The 15,800-nt window shown below is 46.0% G+C and overlaps 1 protein-coding gene across 2 annotated transcripts in view; it reads right to left on the minus strand.

The window, feature by feature from the left end:
• map3k5 (mitogen-activated protein kinase kinase kinase 5) overlaps positions 1-15,800 on the minus strand; it is a 180,314-nt gene that overhangs the window by 52,598 nt on the left and 111,916 nt on the right. For both annotated transcript variants that reach the window (XM_083643352.1, XM_083643351.1), the window contains exons 8-14: positions 13,069-13,239; positions 8,564-8,676; positions 5,498-5,657; positions 3,133-3,286; positions 2,942-3,049; positions 2,755-2,807; positions 294-389 (exon numbers count right to left, since the gene is read on the minus strand). In XM_083643352.1, coding sequence (XP_083499478.1) covers positions 294-389; positions 2,755-2,807; positions 2,942-3,049; positions 3,133-3,286; positions 5,498-5,657; positions 8,564-8,676; positions 13,069-13,239 — 855 coding nt within the window. The remainder of the gene's footprint in view (positions 1-293; positions 390-2,754; positions 2,808-2,941; positions 3,050-3,132; positions 3,287-5,497; positions 5,658-8,563; positions 8,677-13,068; positions 13,240-15,800) is intronic.

The raw sequence follows: 15,800 nt of genomic DNA on the forward strand, positions 1-15,800 counted from the left end.
ATTTCCCATTAATGTAATGGAAGTCCTGTTAACTGAAAATGATGACATCATTACAATCAAGTTGCAATAATAACCCGGGTCTTCTTCTATACTGTATATATTCATCCCTTTTTCAGATGTAGCACCACCATTAATAACACATTAGTGCATTGCATTTTCACCGATATTAGATCATCAGTTTAAAAAGGTCAAATTTTTCACTTATATAATAAAACCAAACACTTGCCAGCAGTGCATTGTTGAAAAACTCTGTGTTAAAAGAGCACTGAAACAGACATAACAGACGGACTCACTTTTTACAGTGCATCTCTGTGCAGAAGTAGATCTGGAAGTCCTCGGCGTTGTGGAGGACGTAGAGGAAGGCACTGCGCTCGTCGAACTTGGAGATGCTGAGGAGAGACGGAGGGTAGACAGTTAGCTGTGAGAACAGGTGCCATGCAGAGACCAAAGCCGTTCATTGGAAATATTACATCAATCATCAAGTCTCTCCAGCATGAAAAAGAGCCATGTTTGGATGTTCATTCTATCAAAACTCAAACCACACAAGATAGGCATGCATTTTGTTATTCTTCCCATGCACATAATCTAATTGCAAGGGCTGGACAAACATTTAAGACTCTTATTCAATTAATATTCTAATAGGCGACTTTAACTTCTACCAAAGTCATTTTCTGGTGAGATATCTGTACTTTTACTCAAGTGTGGCTTTCAGGTACTGATATCAGCAGTAGTAGTTGTAGAGATAGTGGTAGGAGTAACAGTAGTCGTAGTTGTAGAGATAGTGGATGTAGTTTCAGACAAGAATACTTTCTTGAAGAAACACATAATACTTCCAAAAACAAAAACAATTTAAGCATAAAGGTTGATGGGAAGATAATGAATACAAGCACAAAATATCAGCTGCCAGCAGCATCGACCCAGCTGTTAAATGGAAACTTGTATCATGTATCATGTAAGCCAAGTCCTGGCCCCTGTGCCAAGGCCAGAGCTGCAGCCTCAGAACACACTTTGTCTTTGTGGTGGAATTGTTACACCCTGCCTGCCTGTCTGACTGTCTGCAGGGTGAGTGTCTGAGTGACTGAGTGCAGGGTGAGTGTCCTACCTGTCTGACTGCAGGGTGAGTGTCCTACCTGTCTGACCGACTGTCTGTAGGGTGAGTGTCCTGCCTGTCTGACTGTCTGCAGGGTGAGTGTCTGAGTGACTGTCTGCAGGGTGAGTGTCCTGCCTGTCTGACTGCAGGGTGAATGTCCTACCTGTCTGACTGAAGGGTGAGTGTCCTACCTGTCTGACTGTCTGCAGGGTGAGTGTCCTGCCTGTCTGACTGTCTGCAGGGTGAGTGTCCTGCCTGTCTGACTGCAGGGTGAGTGTCCTACCTGTCTGACTGTCTGCAGGGTGAGTGTCCTGCCTGTCTGACTGAAGGGTGAGTGTCCTACCTGTCTGACTGTCTGCAGGGTGAGTGTCCTGCCTATCTGACTGTCTGCAGGGTGAGTGTCCTGCCTGTCTGACTGCAGGGTGAGTGTCCTACCTGTCTGACCGACTGTCTGTAGGGTGAGTGTCCTGCCTGTCTGACTGCAGGGTGAATGTCCTACCTGTCTGACTGAAGGGTGAGTGTCCTACCTGTCTGACTGTCTGCAGGGTGAGTGTCCTGCCTGTCTGACTGTCTGCAGGGTTAGTGTCCTGCCTGTCTGACTGCAGGGTGAGTGTCCTACCTGTCTGACCGACTGTCTGCAGGGTGAGTGTCCTGCCTGTCTGACCGACTGTCTGCAGGGTGAGTGTTCAAGTTCAAGTTCAAGTAGTTTATTGTCATATGTACTGTATAATACAATGTATAATACAATGAAATTATTTATGCTCTGAGCACCCTCAGCCTTACATACACAAGGACATGGTCACAAAGACCGACAGAAAAAGGGTGACACCTTGTGTCCTGCCTGTCTGACTGACTGTCTGCAGGGCGAGTGTCCTGCCTGTCTGACTGTCTGCAGGGTGAGTGTCCTGCCTGTCTGACTGTCTGCAGGGTGAGTGTCCTGCCTGTCTGACTGTCTGCAGGGTGAGTGTCCTGCCTGTCTGACTGACTGCAGGGTGAGTGTCCTGCCTGTCTGACTGTCTGCAGGCCGAGTGTCCTGCCTGTCTGACTGACTGTCTGCAGGGTGAGTGTCCTGCCTGTCTGACTGTCTGCAGGGCGAGTGTGATACATGTCTGTCTGCAGGGTGAGTGTCTGAGTGACTGAGTGCAGGGTGAGTGTCCTGCCTGTCTGACTGCAGGGTGAGTGTCCTACCTCTCTGACCGACTGTCTGTAGGGTGAGTGTCCTGCCTGTCTGACTGTCTGCAGGGTGAGTGTCCTGCCTGTCTGACTGTCTGCAGGGTGAGTGTCCTGCCTGTCTGACTGTCTGCAGGGTGAGTGTCCTGCCTGTCTGACTGTCTGCAGGGTGAGTGTCCTGCCTGTCTGACTGACTGTCTGCAGGGCGAGTGTCCTGCCTGTCTGACTGTCTGCAGGGTGAGTGTCCTGCCTGTCTGACTGTCTGCAGGGTGAGTGTCCTGCCTGTCTGACTGTTGGGGGGGGGGGGGGGGGGGGCTGCCATGACCCAATTTGAGAGTTATGTAGCTGTGATTCAGGACACTCCCCCTGGTTAACTGTGACCAGCCATTTACCAATATCTCCTATCATGTGACTCAATATCTCCTATCATGTGACTCAATATCTCCTATCATGTTCAACTGAAATGACCAGTTGTAAAATGAGATGCCGCTGACCTGACGCCTCGTACTGATGTGGCGCTGAAGTTCCACTCATGGATCCCCTTGTGCTGTAGGTGAGAGCAGAGGACATCAGTAAAGGAATGGACCGTTTTTTGGTGCTTTTGACACTATGTTGAGTGACAGTAGGCAGCTACCATTATCCAAAACACTGGGGGGGGGGAGATGATAGGCTCAGACAGACCTTCTCATCGGGAGTCACATGCCAGATGGACACCGTGTTGTCGTCCACATCCTTGTTTATGGACAAGTATGAAGGCTGGTACACTTTAGTAGGCTCCAGTATCAACACCTGGGGAAGAGAGAGAGAAACATCGGTTGGGATTTCACTCTTGGACCAGTTGGGAGTTTAGCGCCTGGACTGGGGTCACCTACGGGGAAGCGGACAGAGGACACGTCTTTCTTGGTGGCCTCTACCAGAAAGTCCATCCAGAAGTCCACCAGCTCCTGCTTGGCGGCCGGCTGCTCCACTCCGGGCTTCTTGAAGTGCTGGTAGATCAGGATGGTCTCCACCAGCGAGCGCAGATACCTGGAGTCACCCAGAGAAACAGAGATCCAGATTTACCAACTGGGAACTGAGAAATGCAGAACCTGAATCTGCATGTGACATTGGACTAGTTGAATGTTAAACTAACGCCTAGTCGCGTTTCACAAAATGTAAGGAGACCAGACTTGTATATCCACCAAACCAGGGGATGGTATCACAGTTGTCCGGCAGGTTAAAATAGCAACGGCCAAAATGTCCAGTGGGAAATATGAAATAAATAAATTAATAGCATATTAAATAGCGTACTATTGTGTCACCTATTCACCTTATGTAGAAGTGTCTGGCTTGAGAGACTAACAGGAAGTGTAAACACAATCAGAAGTTCTGATTGTGTTTACACCTCCTGTGACTCATACACCTAGTCTGACTCATATTATGCGAGTCAAACTAGGTTAGTCCAGGTGAGTCAGACTAGTTTGAGCAAGTAAGTTCAGTTCAGTTCAGTTCAGTTCAGTTAAAAGCGTGGTACGAGATTCAAAAGCTGCACACTCCAGGAGCAGCACCAGGCAGTGAACACATCTTTGAAATGTTGAAGCAGACCTGGTCTAGTTAAGAAAAAAAAGTCAAATCCAGCAGATTTGATCATTTGTTTGATAGGCCTAATGGTAGCTGAGATATGTGAAAACCTGTTCTAAAAATGTCGCCTACCTGTCATTATTTACACTAAAAGAAATGGGAACATTGAGGTGTTGTTGTTATTTAGAGGTTATTATGTATGGGTTTTCTTTGTCTGGCCCACTTCAGACCAAACTGGGTCCCATGTGACCCGTGGACTAAATTGAGTTTGACACATAAGTGTGTGTGGGTTCTATCATTATTTCCACAGTACAGTCAACACAATGCTGGCACAATGGCGACAGGTGGCCGCTGTGATTTCAAGGGAGAGCGAAGAGTATTCTTCAATACAGGCCTCGCTGGGGATGAATGAGACCTTAACCCATTGATACCTGATGAAGCATTTGTGTGTGTATCCCTTTAAGACTTTAAGTCTTAAAGGGATACACACACAAATGAGGGATATACACGCAAATGCTGCATCAGGTATCAATGGGTTAAATGCTGCGTTTATCCTGCGTAATAATAGAGAGCCAAAGTGAAACGTCACTTCCTGCTTTCTCCCTGTACCAGCGCTGTGAAAAATATGAATGGCGGTGGACGGAGAATAACGTTACTTTTTTGATCCTGTTTGAATTGTGCCACGGGGTGCCAACGTTAATTTTGTCCATTTAAAACACAACTTTGCATGTCAAGAAAGTCCCAGTTTGTCGTCAAACTGAAACGTAGGGGTTAAGCTGTGTTCACACCGAGATATTTTCTCCCTGTCGCTCGATTCAACCCTTTGGAATCGCTCTGTCGCAGTGTTTAAATCGCTCGTCAACAGGCACAAGAATTGACGGACATCTGGGGGCTATAACGCTACGCAATGTCATGATGTTTGTCCACTACGAGCCACCGTAGTTGTTTACAAACTAAGCCCATCAGTGTGCTCCTAACGCGAGCTTGCGTATCTATACCGGTAGTACAGACTTCACTTCATGTCAGCTGTCAGCCTGTCAATGTGGTTTGTTGCCACACTAATAAACCAGCGGTTTGTTCCAAGCCAGTGTGATCCTTGACTCACACGGCAGCCAATCAGCATTGAGCAGCAAGCGACTGTTGATTTGGGATATTTCATCTCGGGCGACGAGCGAATTTTCGCTCTATCGCTCTGTCTCTATCGCTCGGACGCCAAGCGATTTTTCTCCCAGGCGAATATACGCTCAATCGCTCGTTTGCATTGACTTTGTATGTAAACTCGATGCCAGCGAAAAACTTTAATAGGTCGGTGTGAACACACCTTTAGTTTCGTATAATAACCACATAGCTCGTGGCATGTCGCCGGTCTTCAGCTTTGCCGGTAGAGAAAGTGACATCACTTAGGCGACCATGTATGTGGTCTTTCTGATTTATAACTTATAGTGCAACAGTTTGGCGACAAACTGCGACTTTCTTGACTTGCAAAGTTATGTTTTAAATTGACAAAATTAACGTTGGCACCCGGTGGCACAATTCAAATGGGATAAAAAAGTAACGTTATTCTCCGTTCACCGCCATTCATATGTTTTCAGCTCTTGGTACAGGGAGAAAAGCAGGAAGTGACGTTGACTTTGCCTCTCTATAACCCATGAGAGCAGCTTCTGTGTGTGTTCGCACCAGATGGGGGCTTTGAGTTTGAAGAGCTTCTCGGAGGCCTGGACCACCCTGGTGTTGTCACAGGCCAGGATGCTGGCCCCCAGGAAGAAGCCCACGTCCCAGTAGCTCTGCAGCTTGTCCAGGCTGCCCTTCTTACCCAGCAGGCTACTCAGCTTCACTCCTGAGAGAGAGAGAGAGACAGAGAGAGAGAGAGAGAGAGAGACACACAGAGAGAGAGAGAGAGAGAGAGAGAAGATAGAGAGAGAGACAAAGACTTTTTCATACAGTGAAGGCCGCTTCTGTGTTATAGAGAGCCAAAGTGGAACGTCACTTCCTGCTTCAGCTCTGTACCAGAGATTTTCATCCACCATTCATTTTCCCATAGACATTTCGTAAAATGCTTATAAAAAAGAGTTTTACTGGTTCAAACCAAACTGTACAGATACATTTAGAAACAGGATAGATCGCATAACATTTCACTCGGACCAAAACGTAAAAAAAATGCGGGTTTGAAGAAAATATTTTTTCAGTGTTGTTTTTTAGGTTTTGGTCCAAGTGAAATGTTCTATGGTCTCTCCCGATTATAGCGTTAGCTGAACCGTTTGGTTTGAACCAGTAAAACTCTTTTTATAAGCATTTTACGAAATGTCTATGGGAAAATGAATGGCGGATGAAAATCTGTGGTACAGTGCTGAAGCAGGAAGTGACTCTCTATTGTGTTTACCCTGGGCCGTGTCCAACACAGATGTCAGGTAGACAAGGAGCCCAGAGAGAACATCAGCTAGTCCCTCCAGGGAATTGCAATTTTGCGATCGCAATAATGAATGCAAATTCAACCAATCTCCGCAAAAAAATTGCAAGATTCCAGTGATTTCTCTGCAAAGACGGCAGAAATCACGTTTTATGTGTTTGATTTTTACAATTCTTTGAGAAAGCCTGCTGCAAAATCAGCATTTTTCACACACACACACACACACACACACACACACACACACACACACACACACACACACACACACACACACACACACGCACACGCACACCTCAGCAAAATCCTGGAGGAACTGATTAGCATACCTTGTCTAAATGGATGTGCCACAGCATGTAGTACACAGCATGTAGTACACAGCATGTAGTACACAGCATGTAGTACACAGCATGTAGTACACAGCATGTAGCACACAGTATGTAGCACACAGCATGTAGCACACAGCATGTAGCACACAGCATGTAGCACACAGCATGTAGTACACAGCATGTAGTACACAGCATGTAGTACACAGCATGTAGTACACAGCATGTAGTACACAGCATGTAGTACAGCATGTAGTACAGCCACCTGCCTTTGCAGTTGGTCACTAGATTTCAGATAACAGGTAACGACCTGCCGCTACACGTTCTCCAACAGCCTGCAGCACAAGTGACGCCCTGTGAGAGGAGGGGGGGGCTGTGAGAGGAGGGTGGGGCTGTGAGAGGAGGGTGGGGCTGTGAGAGGAGGGTGGGGCTTTAAGAGGAGGGTGGAGCTGTGAGAGGAGGGTGGGCCAGGGGGGCTGTAAGAGGAGGGTGGGGTGAGGGGGTTGCACCGATGAGGTAAGCAGGGTCTGGAGAAGAATGGATGGGTGGGGTTGGTTGCCAAGGCCTGCATGCCTGGTTCCTCACATTCCTGAGCTCCTGTGTGCCTCGGCTTTCACAGCAGAAGCAGGAGATCAGGAAGGAAAGTCTGACAGCATGTTCCTTTGCAGAACAGACGTCGCTGTGTGTCCTTTGATTTCACTATATTAACCTCTCCAGCTCTCACCCTGATGTCTCTGCTACCTCTCCAGCTCTCACCCTGATGTCTCTGTTATATTAACCTCTCCAGCTCTCACCCTGATGTCTCTGCTATATGAACCTCTCCAGCTCTCACCCTGATGTCTCTGCTACCTCTCCAGCTCTCACCCTGATGTCTCTGCTATACAGTATGAACCTCTCCAGCTCTCACCCTGATGTCTCTGCTATATGAACCTCTTCAGCTCTCACCCTGATGTCTCTGCTATATGAACCTCTCCAGCTCTCACCCTGATGTCTCTGCTATACAGTATGAACCTCTCCAGCTCTCACCCTGATGTCTCTGCTATATGAACCTCTCCAGCTCTCACCCTGATGTCTCTGCTATATGAACCTCTCCAGCTCTCACCCTGATGTATCTGCTATATGAACCTCTCCAGCTCTCACCCTGATGTCTCTGCTATATGAACCTCTCCAGCTCTCACCCTGATGTCTCTGCTATATGAACCTCTCCAGCTCTCACCCTGATGTATCTGCTATATGAACCTCTCCAGCTCTCACCCTGATGTCTCTGCTATATGAACCTCTCCAGCTCTCACCCTGATGTCTCTGCTATATTAACCTCTTCAGCTCTCACCCTGATGTCTCTGCTATATTAACCTCTTCAGCTCTCACCCTGATGTCTCTGCTATATAAACCTCTCCAGCTCTCACCCTGATGTCTCTGCTATATAAACCTCTCCAGCTCTCACCCTGATGTCTCTGCTATATTAACCTCTTCAGCTCTCACCCTGATGTCTCTGCTATATGAACCTCTTCAGCTCTCACCCTGATGTCTCTGCTATATGAACCTCTCCAGCTCTCACCCTGATGTCTCTGCTATATTAACCTCTTCAGCTCTCACCCTGATGTCTCTGCTATATAAACCTCTCCAGCTCTCACCCTGATGTCTCTGCTATATAAACCTCTTCAGCTCTCACCCTGATGTCTCTGCTATATGAACCTCTCCAGCTCTCACCCTGATGTCTCTGCTATATGAACCTCTCCAGCTCTCACCCTGATGTATCTGCTATATGAACCTCTCCAGCTCTCACCCATAGTCTCTGTATGGATGAAAAAGCAGGCCATATGAGACACCTGCATGGAGATGGAGATGATTGATCTTGAAGGACTAGTGCAGTGTGTGGGGAGAACACAGGTCGGTGACTCAGCGCTTAGTCAGCAGGTTTAATGGAGTGGGAGAGCAGCCAAGTCCCCGGCATATTCGACTCAAATCGCTGACACCAGGGACGATACAAACACACAGAGTTTATCCACTCACCCACTTTGCGCAGCTCGAACGAGGCGTCAAACTGGTGTCCCGCTGCCAAGAGGAGAACGGCATAGTTGATACCAGAGTGTAGTGTCGGTTCTGACTCAAAGCCCTTTCTAAACCTGAGAGGAGAGAAATAAATAAATAAAAAATACTATTATATTATATGCTATATCCTCATTCCACATCCCAGCGATAGCTCGGTGATAACGGATGCCTTCGCCTGGCTTCTTAAGACATTTATAGATTCTAAACAATTACCAGCATATTAAGACACACAGAAGTGCTAACTGCAACTGTGAGCGCACAAACAAAACAAGACATAGTATTTGTTTAATGAGCAATCAGTTCTGCTGAGGGAAGAGCAGTGCTAATATATATATAAGTGTTTGTGTGCCAAGTTGTGACATGGAACTAAAAATGACAGCTAGATGGGAGCTCAACAGCAATGGTTCTCAAAGTGAGGTCCGGGGACCCCCAGGGTTCCTCGAGGAGGGGGGTTCCGGAAGGGAATAATTTATTTTCAATATAATTCTATCCATAAGTAACACAATGTCAGAATGTATGACCACATTTTTGGTCATGGGTTTCATACACTTTCTGTAATAAAACAACTAAACTATTTTTTTTTATCAATCCTGTCTTTTATCAATCCTGTCTTTGTCTTTGTCCTGTCTTTTTTTTTTTTACCTTTATTTATACAGGGGGAGTCTCACTGAGAGCAATGCTCTCTTTTTCAGCAGCGCCCTGTTCACATTCAAACACACATTCACACCTGGAAGCTGACCAGAACAACCACAGTCTGATCTGTTGGCCACTGATCAGCTCCACTGGAGCGGTTGGGGTTAAGGGCCTTGCTCAAGGGCACCTCAGTGGTGGTAATGAGGGAGGGGCAAGCGGTGCCTTTTCACTTTCCCCACCCAGATTTATCCTGCCGGTCCCAGGGATTGAACCGACGACCTTCCAGTCATAAGCTCGCTTCTCTAACCATTGGACCCCAGGAAGAGTAGCTGTTGCCTTGTGTAATGGCTAATGGGGATCCTAATAAACTAAACTAAACCACTGCCCCGTCGGTCCCCGTTTGTGTTAGTTCAGGGGTACTTGACGTGAAAACATTTGAGAAGCACTGCTCTACAGGATGAAACGGATCGACAAATATATATTAAAAACAATTTCCACAAGAAGGTAATCAGCAGCTTTGTATTAGAGCCCGACCGATATATCGGTCCATCGATATCGGCCGATAACCGATATATCGGTATAGGCCGATATGTTGGCCGATATGTTGGCCGATATTTTTTTATTTGGTATTTTTTAAGTTATAGACAGCATGTTGTGTGTATTTGATCTTTTTTCTTAACTCAAGTTATATTTTATATTTGTTCTATTTCTGTTTTTTGTATTTCTAGTTATTTATAATTATTAAATTCCCAGTTCAGTTTACCGTTTCATTGCATTGATGTCATTTTGGACAATCAAGTTTATTGATAAGCTGTAAAATATCCTGCCTACATTACATATCTCAAGTCATGTCAACTCATAGCTTTGTCAAGTGTTTGATATTTGAGGGATCATTGCAAAAGAATTGTGTAATATAATGGTGTATTATATAATATAAGAATATCGGCCGATATATCGATATCGGAATCTTTTTACTCTCTAATATCGGTATCGGCATCGGCCTCCAAAATCCAGTATCGGTCGGGCTCTACTTTGTATTATTACCGTGCTGTTCTGAGTCAGCTCCATCATCAACCTCCAGAAGCTTCTCTGCACCCAGGTGACAGCCGAGCCTCATTAAAGTCACAGACACACTACATCAGGCTCAAAGTCAACAGATCACTGTTCTGTTCAGAACACATGGTGCTGTCTGGTAACCAGGAGTCTTTGTGTCACTGTGGTCTTCACACTATATGTCTGAGTGGCAACAGGGGATCACAATAAAACATATTTCCCCAGGAGGAATCTCAGACGAGTCTGTCTGTTTTTCCCAAACCACGTTTTGTCCCACAAACACACACGAGAACTGTCTCCGCTCATTTGCAGCGAAGAACACAGACGCAGTCTCAGGTGTGCTCACTGGCGGCCGGCTTTATTTCTAAACACATGCTTCCACAACATAAATACTTTATGGGTCTTTGGATAAAGACGGAAAGCTCTCAGAGGGCATAACATAACGTGAGTGAGTAAAACTGAGTCATTCAGTTGTCCTCCTGATGAATCCTTATGTCAAGCAGCACAGCCAAACTATAAGCTGTAGTTATAAACAGGGCAGAGGAAACTCTCCAGTGGAAACATCATTCAAAGTGTAGCTTCTGAAATATATTTCTTTAGACACACAGGGAGCTGCAGACGACAGCAGACATCAGCCCAGTCGTGTCTGCAGGTTGATGGCTCTCCTGTCATGACCACATATTCAGTCTGCTGGATACCTGTCGGACGTCTGTGACTCATTGGCGAGCTTCCTGGTCGCGTCTGTGAACAGTTCAGACATAGCGATCGAGTGCTGCGCGGGGTTGGCGAGCTCCAAAAACTATCGCAGAGGGCTCGGAGCATCTAGTCTGAAGAACTCACTATAAGAGAAGGTACTAACTTCTCACCTCTGGCTTTCTACCTGCATACCTTCTCACACAGGTCCTGCAGGTTTCTCAGTAACACATCCCGTCCCGCCTCACCTTAAAGGTCTGCACTGTCTTCAAGATCTGCACTGTCTTTAAGGTCTGCACTGTCTTTAAGATCTGGACTGGCTTTAAGATCTGGACTGGCTTTAAGATCTGGACTGGCTTTAAGATCTGGACTGGCTTTAAGATCTGGACTGGCTTTAAGATCTGGATTCATCGTGCGTTCCTTTATCACAAAATAACTGGGATGTGGAGGCTAAATTATGTCACATCCCTTTTGTTAGCGTTCCATTTGCAGAAAACTTGAGCTGGAAAGTTCACTGTTGATCCGGTCAGATCCAGTCGCTAGCCAGGCTAGCCATTGTTAGCAATAATAGTTGATAACAAGGCCTTACGCAGCAATTTGCGCATAGAAATACTGCAGCCTCATGTCCACACAGATATAAGTTAGGCAGTGCTGTGTGTACAGCTGATTTAATGAGACACAAACAAGACAGAAGTGCTAAGTAGCATTTACTCCGATTATAACTACTGTTGTTGTGCTTAGCAGCCATCTTGGATTTTTTAGGTTGGGGCTGCTGAGGCTCCTACGAGTTTGGAATGGGAAATACCAGCTCTGGTGACGTCACCGTCCCAGCTCATGAACTTTGAACCGTAAGATTACCAGTTCCCAGTTATAAAGGAATGCACGATTAAGATCTGGACTGGGTTGAAGATCTGGACTGCATTAAAGTCACTGTCATGTTCCTCAACTGTCATAAACCTGCTGGAAGTTTCCATTTGAAAAGGGCTACACCTGACCTGGTCCACAACAACATTTGTATTTTCTATGACGTTCAAACAATGTTTCCAACAGCACTAAGAGACCTCAAGTGAGCCAAGAAGCAGAGCACACCGTGACATGCTGTCAACCTGCCGTCATATCTCACAACAGAAAGCAGGATTCACCAGACCAGGTCCAGGTGGCGGTTTGTGATCACATGACCACTATCATGCCGGTAACGGGGGGGAAATCCCATGAGAGCAGTTGTCTCTGACAACATTCAGTGACCTAAATCGTACATCTTTGCCAATTGTAACATTTAGCGAAACACAAACTGAACTGCTACTGTAGCTAGACTCTGGCTCAGCTGGCTGCGTGCTTTATACTGTATGTGACTCACTATGTGGAGGAGGCAGGTGCCTGAACAGAGAGAGGCATCTAATAACATGGCCAGTGATATTCCAACAGCACCAAAACGCTCTGATGTACTCTTATGTACTGTACATGTTGTGACTTGTGCATTCACTACGTTATGAAATAATAATGCAACATTATTATCATTTGTATTATTGTAAATTATTGTAATTTCCCAAGCAAATATATAGCCTGAACTACTTTCCTGACAAAACCGGAAGTTATGGCTATGCACTTTATTTTGAAAATTTGAAAATCTCGTGATTACACATTATTATTTCATAACGTGGTGAATGCACAAGTCATAGCATGTACATACAAGCATTTTGGTGCTGTGGTGGAATGTGTATTTGGTGACTGTATGGTGGAGTATGGCAAATACGCAAATCTCCCCAAAATGTTTGCTGTAACTACATGTGCACCAATCCCCCACACACCCCAGTGTGTGTCACTGTCTCTGCTCTGTGTGTCAGTGAAGTGCCCCCCCTCACCAGTGTGTGTCACTGTCTCTGCTCTGTGTGTTGGTGAAGTGCCCCCCCCCCCCCCTCACCAGTGTGTGTCACTGTCTCTGCTCTGTGTGTTGGTGAAGTGCCCCCCCTCACCAGTGTGTGTCACTGTCTCTGCTCTGTGTGTCAGTGAAGTGCCCCCCCCTCACCAGTGTGTGTCACTGTCTCTGCTGTGTGTGTTGGTGAAGTGCCCCCCCCCCACCCCCTCACCACTGTGTGCCACTGTCTCTGCTCTGTGTGTCGGTGAAGTGCGACTCCAGGAACATGTCCTTGTAGATGCGTCCCACCAGGCAGTAGATGTCAGAGGCGACCTGCTCCTCACCCTCCACCAGGGGCAGCATGATGTCCAGAGCCTTCTGTCTGTCGCCCGGCAGGTTCCTCCTAGAGACACACACACACACACACAGCATGCAAAGTCAGGAAGGACATAAACGGAGCGAGATGGATTTTTCAACTCATTGTAGAAATGTGTCTCAGTCTCTGGGACAGACAGACATGTGGCTCAGTCTCTGGGACAGACAGAAATGTGTCTCAGTCTCTGGGACAGACAGACATGTGTCTCAGTCTATATTCGGATATAGAATATTCTTTGACAGCCCTACAATCGATCAACTCCTACTCCATTCTTGCATCAATCAGACTGTAAACAGTGACCGCGGCGCACGGAAGCAGAAGTGTTGTCGTGGACACCCCCTCTACACCGCTCTGGAACCCCGTCTGTCCAGGAGTCTTATTAGTCGTCAGACTGATGGACTCTGGGTGCCCAGATTGAGATCATACTCGTTGGAGTATAGAAAGATGTCAATGAAAAAACACTAACGGGTCTGTCACACTTTCATGTTTGCATGTCACCACCTATTTTTCAACTCAAGCAATCAAACACATCAAACACATCAAACACATGGGTGAAGCAGTGCAGGATTTTGCCTCGTTTCCTGTGTGAAACGCACAGGAAGAAAAAAGACTCCCCCCCACCCCCCCATAGAGCCCACCCATTTTGATGTTATTTACTATGAAGTGCAATATAATATGAATTTATTTCATAATAAAGATTATGTATGCAAGCATATTTATATAAAGAATACAAAATAGCAAATGGATGAATGCTCACAATTCCACAAATTCATCATTGCTTTGCCCCAACTGTTTACCAAGAGCAGCAGGATGTGTGCGCGTGCACGTGTGCATGTGTCTGTGTGCGAACGTGTGTGTTTGTGCATGTGTGCATGTGTCTGTGTGCGAACTTGTGTGTTGGTGTGTGTGTGCGCGTGTGCAAACTTGTGTGTTTGTGTGTGTGTGCGCGTGTGCATGTGTCTGTGTGCGAAATTGTGTGTTTGTGTGTGTGTGCGCGTGTGCATATGTCTGTGTGCGAACGTGTGTGTTTGTGCGTGTGTGCATGTGTCTGTGTGCGAACTTGTGTGTTGGTGTGTGTGTGCGCGTGTGCATGTGTCTGTGTGCGAACTTGTGTGTTTGTGTGTGTGTGCGAAATTGTGTGTTTGTGTGTGTGTGCGCGTGTGCATGTGTCTGTGTGCGAACTTGTATGTTTGTGTGTGAGTGTGTGTGTGTGTCTGTGCGTGTGAGTGCGTGTGTGTGTGTGTGTGTGTACTGTGGTGTTATGACTCACAGCCGGCTGTGGAAATGAGAGTGCATCAATAAGCAATGAGCCCGCCACTCTGGTATATGCCTGTATGTATGAATGCATGAGTGTGTGAGTGACTGTGTGTGTGTGTGTGTGTGTGTGTGTGTGTGTGCGCATGTGCGCGTGTGTGTGTGTGTGTGCGTGTGCGTGAGTGATTCTGTGCGTGTGTGTGTGTGTGTGTGTGCGTAAGTGATTCTGTGTGTGTGTGTGTGTGTGCGTGTGTGTGTGTGTGTGTGTGCGTGTGTGCAGAAGACACTGCACAGCTATTGTTGTGTGACAGGGATTCTTGGCAGAGAAGAGGCCATTGACTGAGGTTACTGGGTTCACTAACAGTCCTGCCAACTTCTTCTCTCCAGGGTTCCCACACACCTTCTTACACATCAAATTCAAGCACTTTTCAAGCACTTTCCAGGCCCAATTCCCTCAGATTCAAGGATCTAAGCCAACATAGAATGATACATGCCTTGGATCAAGGTGAATTACTGTTCCTCCTTACTTGCTGCTGTTTAACCTGCACCGTTCGACTTCAGTCACTCATGCACGCACGTGACCGCCGCACTTTCTCAAAGGCGGGGGGCGCCGATGCACAGACGGCGCGAGACACACATGCAGACAGCGGAGGTTGCAGAACGTAGCCTATTTACTAACTAAGTTAAGTAAAAAAAAATACATATATCAAAGAACTTCAATTTCTATTCTTGCAGAAAATATATAAATTCAAGCACTTTCCACCACCCGTGTCCATGTTTGTCTTCCAACGCCTTGATTGTTTTCTCTCAAATTCATGGATTCAAGGATTTTCAAGGAGCCGTTGTAACCCTGTCTTTCAGTGTGAGGCTGAAAATCCTATTACAGTAGATCATTCTACTATGTATTAAGTCAGTATTTGCAGTATAAATACAATAGCAGTATTGTAGCATCAACTAGCTTGAAATGCTAAGGCGCTGAGGGGTTAGGGTGTACACTTAGCCTACTTGAACTGTAAACTGCTATCTATGTTTTATTTTTTATTTTTTTTACATCTTGTGTATGAGATACTATGTGGTTTTATGCTTGCTACAATACAAATCGCCCTTAGGGGACAATTAATTAACTTGAACTTGATTCAGGTACTGGAAATTCAAATGTTGAAAAAATAAATACATAAATAAATACATAAATAAGTAAATAAATAAATAAACAAACAAACAAACAAACAAACAAACAAACAAACAAACAAACAAATAAATAAATAAATAAATAACCTGGCATGAGAAAGCTGTTATATCTGACCAGTAAGGAAATCATTAACTCATTGAATGCC

The sequence above is a fragment of the Poromitra crassiceps genome (assembly GCF_964638095.1).
Source record: "Poromitra crassiceps genome assembly, chromosome: 9".
Classification (NCBI taxonomy): Eukaryota; Metazoa; Chordata; class Actinopteri; order Beryciformes; family Melamphaidae; genus Poromitra; species Poromitra crassiceps.